The sequence below is a fragment of the Metopolophium dirhodum genome, chromosome 9 (genome assembly GCF_019925205.1).
Source record: "Metopolophium dirhodum isolate CAU chromosome 9, ASM1992520v1, whole genome shotgun sequence".
NCBI classification, from domain to species: domain Eukaryota; kingdom Metazoa; phylum Arthropoda; class Insecta; order Hemiptera; family Aphididae; genus Metopolophium; species Metopolophium dirhodum.
The window spans coordinates 31,792,904-31,803,245 of NC_083568.1; the positions used below are offsets into that span (position 1 = coordinate 31,792,904).

At 33.9% G+C, this 10,342-nt stretch overlaps 1 protein-coding gene across 1 annotated transcript in view; it reads right to left on the minus strand.

The window, feature by feature from the left end:
* The window catches only part of LOC132951652 (neuropeptide SIFamide receptor-like), a 53,349-nt gene extending 47,830 nt beyond the window's left edge, over positions 1-5,519 (minus strand). The window contains exons 1-2 of the mRNA XM_061023475.1: positions 5,196-5,519; positions 4,149-4,852 (exon numbers count right to left, since the gene is read on the minus strand). Of these exons, the coding sequence (XP_060879458.1) occupies positions 4,149-4,611 (463 nt within the window). The 5' untranslated portion in view covers positions 4,612-4,852; positions 5,196-5,519. The remainder of the gene's footprint in view (positions 1-4,148; positions 4,853-5,195) is intronic.
* Positions 5,520-10,342: the final 4,823 nt, after the last annotated feature.

Consider the following 10,342-nt stretch of genomic DNA (forward strand, 5'->3'; position numbering starts at 1 on the left):
TAGTTATATCACAGTAATTTATTATGGTAGAACAAATTCAACAATCATTTGTATAATAATTATCATCTGAAAATATTAAGATATTATCTATAATTAGGATCGAAATATTTTTTATGAATTTTAAATTACTTTTGAGTATATGGTGCGGCATTATATTTTATATGACCTTGGAAAAAAAGACACTAATAATTAACTTCCGAGATAATTTTTGCCATCTTCCTCATTGAACATGTTGAAAAAATATTAAAAAGCCATCGAATTAAATTAATGAAATAAATTAGGAATTATGTGCAAAACCGCATTGCAATTTGTGACGCAGGTGCAATTTGGACTACCCACTTTGAATATTTTATCATTTTGCGTCATTTACGTCTACGATAACGAGTATTTCACGCTTGTACCAAACATATTTTGTCAGATTACAACTTCACAATAATTACAGTAATAAACTGTAACGACTAACCATAGATGTGATACGTATACCGTAGGTATACGGCGATCGACCGGCTAGGTAATATTATTACATAAAATATGTACGATAGTAATAATATTGTAATAACAGGTTAGGTTGGGCAATTTTAGCATATTGGAAGTGTTATACAACGATCGAAGGATATTTTGGATATAGGCACTTGCTATGCGGCATGCCGACGACAAGATCATTAAAAATCTAACATGATTGAATGTGGGTTAAATTGTAACAAGTTTAAAAACGTTAAGAAATAGCCGTTTCAAATTTATCACGTTAAGAAATCGGATTTCAACGAAAAAAAAAAAATTGATTAACAATGATATTATAATATACTCGTAGGTAATATAGAAAAAAGAAATTATCGGAAACCCTATTTAGGGTGCTTAGGAAATTTTACCACCGACCTCTGATGGGCCTACATAATAATACTATGGATCGTAGCGTATACATAAAATAATAGTTATAAAAGATAGCGATAGCGGTCTTTAACCATTACTATATATAGTTCGAATTTAAAATGACCAAATGTAAATTTCGCGTGAATGGCCCAAATGACGCCACTGCAGTCGCCTAACACGTAGTCCTTGAGGTGACTCTACAATATGTTATGCCACTGTACACCTATTAACTTATATCAATTAACCAAACTGTGCTCGGTTCGCTTGTATTTAAATGTCATTATGGGACAATAATAATTAAATGCTATGCCGAAGGACGCCGACGGCTGACGACGAGAACAAGAGATAATATTATTATTTTTTACACATTATAATGTGATTGTGAATTCTTATCGTTTGGATTTAATTGAAAACAAACCATTTCAACTAAGGGAACTTCAGACCCGCCCCGCGAAATCGTTTTACAAACGAAATTGAAAATCCACAATAAAAGAAAGAAGGCTTTGATTTCATTTTTTTTTTTACTATAATATGTTAAGATAGGTACTACACTGAACAGTTGTTTTGGGATTATCAAACTGCGTAATTAATAATTGTTTCAGTTGATATCCACGATCATTTTCACAGGTTATGAAAATTGTTTTTATCGATAGACAAAATTAAACAAACATGGCCTATAATAATAATAATATGATGTATCAGTGATCAGTTCACTGTTGTCTGCAGTCGTCCGCTCTAATAAATTACTTATTTTAATAATATTGTAAAAACAAATTAAATTCACCTGGTAATTGGTAATTACTAACGGTCGAGTGCCGACGTCATCATTTATTTTCACGTACGTATTATATATACATATTATAGGTACGGAAGTTGAGATTTTAAATTAACGACGTGTACGCAAAGATAGAGTTTACCGAAATTAATTAGGATCGTTCCACTCGTAATTACGTGTGCTTAAAACACCCCCAAGTTCCACATATATTAATCAATTACGTTGTGCTTTAATTAGTAAGCGATGGTATTTAAAGCCGTATTAACGCTTTTCCGATCGTTCGAGACATTGTTCTTTATACCACTCGAATCTATACATAATCGAACAAAATCCACAACGTGGGCTTACAATACATTCTAAACACGCGATTCTACAGCCGACGTACAGTCGACGTGGAGGTATACTTATGGGACCTCCTACCGTGGACGAATGAACCACCTGCCCCCCCCCCCAACTCTACACACACAATACAAAATTAATTCCATCAAGTCCCGAGAACTACAACACTGATATAAAATCGCAGTGTAATAAGTTCTTGTTAATATATCATAAAAACAATATTAAATAATGTAGCTAAGCCTAAGTATGAGATGATTTTCGTATAAATATTAATCTTTTTTTTTTGTTATTATATAGTCAAGTATTTATTTTTTATCTTATCTTTTATCTTATCTAGATAAATAAATATAAGTTATCTAAGTATTTATTTTAGATAAAAATTTTACTTATCTAGATAAATTTACAAGATAAATTTTTTTGGTGAAAATTAGCTAGATCTGTTCGAAAATGTTTCGTTTTTATTCTCATTATCTGAGGCACAACTTGTACGTAAAATAACATCCAGGGCTAAAAATATATGACGTTATTCTGAAAAGACTATAAATTATTCCTATTTAGTACTTATTACTTATTAGTAATTAATATTATTCTGTATTCGGTTAATAATATATAATATAATATACTAATCAATTTATATAATTAGCCAATTACTGTCGCAACAAATATGTCAAATTCCCAGAATTTTATAAATATTTTTAAACTATAATTAAAATACGAATAATAGAACAGATGGCAAGTTATAACCACCGCCGTCCCAACAAAATTCCATTGAATATAATATTATTCATTGAGAAATAAAGATAAACCAGCCGACTATTCTTTCCGTATTTGCAATGCGTCTGAAATTAATGACAACAAGTCTGATGAGCAATACATGAGATGCTATTTATGCATTTCGGATTTTAAGTTTTATACTATAAATCTAAAATCTATGGACTGTAAACAATCTCTAAACCAATTTTAATTGCACATGACGTACCTATAATAATAATAAACATTATTTCGTATACACAAATACACAATACTCGTCAATATCTTTTCAGTGTTGTTAATTAATAATAGTACGTGACACGAAAAGTGGCCGGTCACCCCACTACCCGCCCGGCAAGACCGGCCGTTAGCCATGGGTTCTCTTGTGTGTGTATTATTTTGTGTACTTACATAACGGTATATAATTTTTTTTTGATTAGTTGTTTTAATTTTAATTTCTAAAATTATCTGTTATTTAAATATTTAGATAATTATCTAGATAAAATATTTTTATCTTTCATCTTTTTGTTTGATGAATTTGATTTGTTTATCTTTTATCAGTATCTTAGTTATCTTTATCTTTATCCGGATGATTTTTTTGTTATCTGTTCCTAACACTGGATATGAATCTTGTTCGTGGAAGAAAATATTCGTTAAAATCTTTGACAATGCTGTTATTTTGTTGATTGACTCGGATGTTCCCTATCGTAAGCCGTCTATCTCCGTTAAATTCCGCAAAACAGAATTGCATCAAACGTTTCCATAATTATTGATACACTTTATTTTAATATTCTATTGATCAATGGGTATGATTTTCTCTTAACTCGCCGGCTTATACTTTGTAGAGATACTTATTAGCATATCAAATATTCTAGTTTCGTCTGTGTACCTATCACGTTCCGAGAACATTTTTTTTTTTTTTATTATTAAATATTGTAATTTATACAATTATATTGTTTCTGCGTTGCACGACGTCGTTACTTTGTGTACAATTAGTGGTGGGCACTTGGTATTTTTTTTTCGAGTCTAAGACTGCAGGAATTTATACTTTGTAGATAAGGTTATCGAATTTTATAAATCGGTCTCCGGATTTAAATAAATAAATAAAAAAAAAACGTTGACCCATAACTCTAAACCTCTCCTGCTTACGCGTAACGGCGTGACGGGTAGAAGGGAGGGGGGGAAATATGATATACTCGCGCGTCTGCACCGTTATTGGTGTTTTCTGAGCACGTCCTTGCGGGTCTCAACAACATTATAGTACGCAGGTGTACTAAGTACACACATATTATAATACCACATAAGATCTCATACACGACGACGCGCGTGAAATAACAATATTATAATATTATGTTACTATATAGGCACAAACAAAACGCGCAAGTCGGGGATTGAATTGTTTGTGAGGACTCACGGACATAGATGTTGGACAAGAGCGTGGCTGGCAGACAGAAGACGAGCACCAGTATGTCGGCCACGGCCAGGTTGACGATGAAGTAGTTGGTGACGTTGCGCATCCTGGGCGACCGGCAGACCACCGACACGACCAGCAGGTTGCCGACCAACCCGACCAGGAATACCATGGTATACGCGAAACAGTAGACGGCCGTCATGGCGGGACTGTGCCTGTACCATAGCTCGCCGGGACCGATGCCGCCGGAACCGCCGGAACCGGAACCGCCGCCCATGCCGGTGCCGTCGTCCTCGTCGTCGTCGACGGCCGTGCCGGAACCGTCGCCGCGGCCACCAGAACCGTCGCCGGAACCGTGCGCCGACACGGTGGACGCCACGGCCGACGAATCGGTGGACGTGACCGGGGCCAGCATGTCGAACAGCGAGTTGCCCAGCATGTCCATCAGGCCAGGTTCGATGACCATTTTTCCAACTTTCGCCCCGCTGCTGCTATGAGGACGAGCGCTCGTCGGTGATCCCAATCCGCTGCTCTCTGTCCTTATCCTCCGCGATGCGGTGGTATATTATTATTATTATCTCGATCAACGAGCGTGTCAATAATAATACCACACCGGATACCGGCGATACCGCAGGGTTACCCGGCCGCCAACGACGATGGTACCATCATCGTCCGTTCGGATGGTCTGTGCAGGAGCAACACTGTACCTATACGCAGAGTATACCATGTATTGTACAATATGCATCGTAAACATTTGGGGGGGGGGGAGAGACCCGAGGATCGGATTAGTGCCCACGTATAATATATTGGCCAAAACGATACGTGGTCGTGATAAACAGGTGTCTACCGAGGGACACCAATATATCCGCATCCGCGAGTTCCCGCGATCACGTAGATCCCGCGACGGCCGTCGCATTGCGATCACGGGAACACGGCATGCGATAAGTGTGTTGTAATTATTATTGTAAAGGTTGGTGGGTACATGGTACTATAGGAATACGTTATTTTTGAATTCTTGCAATCTATACTGGACAATGTATAGTTACTTACCGCTGGTATATTTTCGGACTGGCACCTGTTGCTGAGTGTCGGGACAACGCTGCGATATAAAAATATATTATACTCGGCCGACGTTTGCGACGTTACGTCACCGTTGTACGTGTGAACAGCTCGAAACGTGCGCAATATCACACGTGATTTACGAAAACAAAATATTATGATATATTATAACGGGCACGGGCGCATAATATATTATATAAATATCGTCGTCGTCGTCGTCGCGATTAACATCAGCGGCGCTGATACGACGTGGAGGGTGGACGTCCGGTTCGGCGGGGAAAACGTCCGTACGGCGTGGCGCTCGGCGACCGTGTGGCGTGCGTACGTTTTCGGTTTTGCGGAACTCCCGGGCGGTTCCGCTGCCGTATATCCTCTGCCGCCGCCCCCGCCCCCAAACCCCCCCGCGGGTACCCTTCGACCAACCCCTAACAGGCCGTCGCTCTACTACCCCCCCCCCCCCCCCCCCCCCCCCGAGACTGCGAGCGGACGACGCCGCCACCGCCGTTCCTTTTCTTTTTTTTACACGCTACATCACAATATATAATATAATATATATCTATATATTATGTGTACATAGGCGACTCGGGCCGTATAGCGTTACCGTTCCGCGCGCGATATTCTCGCTCGTTTTTATTCATTCGATTATTTTTTTCTCGATTTTTTCACATATTTTTCATCTTCTTCTGGAGGGATGGATGCTCCCGTCGAATTAACCGTAATTACGAGCCAGATCGTCGCGGTTTTTATGATCTATGATATTGATTTATCGCCAATCATTAAACTATTAAAGTCAAATGTTTCGCCCGTAGCTTCTCCGAAAATTTCACACCGTAAATTTAAAATTTATAAAATAATCCCAAGTACAAACGTTTTTAGCAGATAATAAAAATGCATAATCGAACTGTTTTCCTGCCAACATAAAGTGATAGTCGACATTACTGACCTAGACCCGGTATACGTATTCACGTCGAAGATGTTTGTCCCCATTGTACAGTCATTACCCCTCAGTAGAGGATAACCTACTGAGAGTCGTAGAAAAATGTCGAAGAACGCCAGTAATCTCGATTAAATTATTGTAAAACCAATTTGCATTCCTCGGCGCCTAGCTCGCAGTCCAAGACACGACCGCAATAAGCCCCATTAATGCACCGAGAATACATCACTGACTGCTGCACGCAATAAACCAACTTATCGTGTGTCGTTATAATATGGGAATAGTTCTCAGTAGTTTTCGCGTAGAGTTTTATGCAGTTTGCTGTGCATGAAATGTACAGTCATATTGAGGTACCTAAATGTCATAATAATACATTTCATTGCAAAAACCGTGTTGGTACGAAGCTTAATTTCGGGCAGTCTGAACTGTCTGAATCGTACTGTCTACAGTATATACTGTTATATACATCGATATCAAAATATATAATTATCAGGCATGTTACAACACATAATAATATGATGAACCCTTTGATACTGCCGTAGAGTGTTACAATTTTTTATGAGTTCGATCATCCGTTTTAAGTACCATTTTAAGCTTTTAATGAAATACTTTTAATTTCAAAAACTTACTGCAGTATAGTGGAAATTACTAGCTTGGTGTTTTAAAGGACGTGGGAGGACTTTCGTTCGATAGAAAACTATTTTAAGCGAGACTCAAGACCGGAGTTGTTACGGTTGATTAAATTATGAACAACGTGATACCGATCTTATTTATTGTTTATTAATAGTAAATACCCACTTAACGCTAATCAGTTATTGGGTTATTATAATATCTAAATTCTATTAGGTTCAAAAGTTTTCAAAAGTTCTTCATAAAAAAAAAGTCATATTGTTCAATGTATTAACTTTAAAATATAAAACTATCTGATGTATATATAAAAAAGAGACTAACACTCAAAAAATTATTCTGAATATGCAGAGCCACAACTGAGGACGATATAGAGTTTCTATTGTTTCATATTTCATCACTTAAAAAACAATAAATTAAGTTTTATACGTCATATATTATTATTACAATATAGACAGAATAAATATTTTACTCAATATCGTTATGGCGCTGAATAGTTAAGAACATATTATAATATTATACACAATATATCTGTTTATTAAAATTGCATAAAATATTCTAAACATATTATAAACAATTTATCTATATTTATTAAAAATTGGATAAAATATTCTAAACATAAAATAACACAACACGTTGTGCTGATATCTTTTTTTTTATAAGAAAAAGTCGTAATTGTGTTTTGCTTCATTTTTACATAATATATAATATTTTATATTACAAAACCAATGTTGTACAAAATTTAAAAAAAATTGCATTAAAGTGTAACGATTACCACTAGAATGAAAGCAGTTGATGTTTATTTTTCATAACGACGTAACCTAACGTTTCCTCGTTAACCCACACAGACTTGAAGATATATTTTTAACGTAATTTATGAGAACATGTAACAGCATACCGTCATATTCTGATGTTATTAAATTTACTTAACCTATGTATTATTCATATATGTATATATATAATATGTGTAAATAAAACGAGACAAGGTTGTTGTTAAATGTTCTCCGCGCATTGACATATTAATTAATTGTAATGATACGCTTTATTAAACAAGCATAAATAATACAATATTGACAGTTGAGTAAATACGACGTTAAAAAAATTAAGCAAATTTTGACGAAGAACGCGTGTCTACATTATTCTTTATTTATGTGGCTAGATCAGCGGAATCAGATTGTTCGGTCGTTAATGTGTGACAGGTGTCCAGTGGATAGTTCGGACTACTAAAGCCTCAAGGGAAAACCGGTTTCAGTAATAATATTATTGGGCAATCGTCATTAAACTCGCGCAAGTGGTGTAGCTAAATTGCCTGTTCATGACGCCGTGTTAGCATATTTGTGTGATTTCAATGCATATTATAAAAATAAAAAACTTATCTTTTGGGACGACACAAAATACTGACCCAATGGTGGTACGGGCACATAAAAAAAAACGGGAGAAAAGCTGTGATCAAATACTGTATTCTAATGTAATGTTTACAAATCTAGATTATGTAAAATATAGTTCAGTGTTGTTTCGTTTAAAATATCCATTAGTTTATTCAAAATGATCAATAAAAATGTATACATTTTGAATTCTGTTTGGATTATGTCATCGCTAGAACTTTTAATTTAACTAAATCCTATTTTTTCAGACGTTTTTTCATGATATTTGCAATATTAAAAATGTACCCAGTTAATATAATAGTTGCACTATTATATTATGCATATTGGCTATTAGTAATACTTGCCATACTTCATACATTATGATCTTTATTCTTCAAACATATTCGAAATAAGTACTTATTGTGAATAAAAAATAATATTATATAATAATGTGTTATCATAATACTATATTATAAACTTTAAACATATTACCCATCTGATATAAGACTAGCTGGTAACCAGATCCATTTGATAATATTCTTGTACGCCCCACAATTGACGGTCTGTACCACACTACAAAAAAGCTCACATTGAGTGAATTCAAAAAGTATGTGAAAATGTGAAGTTACACTTTTAGTAAGCGATATTAGTCTGCTATATAATATTTTGCCTTAATTTAATTGATTATTATCTTCCACACGTCGATGGTTATTAATCATACCACAAAATGAAACCAAGGTTCAAACGAGAAAAACATTCGCAAATTGACTATGGTACTTGAACAGTAAACATATACTTATACAGGGTGTAACAGAAATAATTGACAAATTAAATAACTTTTGTTCTTATCAATATGTAAAATTTTTTTTTTGATAATTTATAGACGTTAGCACTACAATAAACATTTTTTTTTTTTTTGGAATACCGAAAATATAAAAATTTAAAATTGTCTCGAGTTCTTTTTTGATATATTCAAAATAACCAATTTGTAAATCAAATTTTTAAACAAATTTTGATGATTTAATGTTTATTTAAGTAAATTCAATTTTTACGTTTTTTTTAATACCAATATTTTTTATAGATCATATTAATTTGAAACATGATACATTTTTTTTGGTAATTTCCTGGCATAAGTATATATTTCATTAATTAATTTATTATTAATATTTTTTTCATAATTTTCGTTATGCGTTCAACTAGTGTTAATTTTTTTTTTATTTGATAGGTCTTTTTCCTTAACCCGTAAATACTTTACCTCTGTATCTTTAAAGCGGTACCTTTGATGTAATTATTAGAAAATATGTTTTGTGTAGAGGGTGAATTGAAACATTTCGGGGTATATTTTATTATATCCGTATCTCAGTTTATCTTTTTTGTATAATATATTATGTATTATATGGAATATTGGAATACGTAACATACATAATAAATCCTTAGGGTTAATTCTAAACAAGATAAAAAATTAATCTTATATCCTTTTTCGTACCTACTTGCATTAATAATAATTAATAAAAAAGTTGACCAGAATATTAAAATTATGAAGAGAAAAAAACTTTGGTTTAACGATGGATCTAAAAAGATAAAACTTAATATCATAAAGGTATACATATACGAACATACAACACAAATAGTTATCAAACTTCTACCCTCGACTTGTTGACGACCTTTGAGATAGTTCGAGAGAACAATAATTTTCGTTTTTTCTGACTACCAATAAAAATGTCTTTTCCGTAATAATTGAAAATTAACGGCATTTAAAATGGTTTACCGATAGCAAAATATGTTGTTATACTTTTTAGGTTTTGATGTTTTGATATTTTGTTATACTTGTTATACCTACGTAGGTATATTTAATATGTACGTAGTACAAAATAAAATAATCTTAATAAAAAAAATAATATATTTATTCAATAAACACCGAAATGATTAGTTTAGGTTTGCTCTTATTTCTGGACGGACAATATGAAATAAAATATCGAGTGTCATCAACTTAAAAACATTGAGAAACTCTACCCCGGAGAATGGTCCGTAATATATATATTTATAATATATATAACTATTTAAGTAATATAATATGCGCTTGTCCATACCAATAATCTCTTAAATAAAATTGAATTTATTAATCGATAAAAATATCGAATATGTCAATATTGTCAGCAAACATTGTTGTTGTTACACGGATATCGTACATCTTATAACTAGGAGTAAACGGT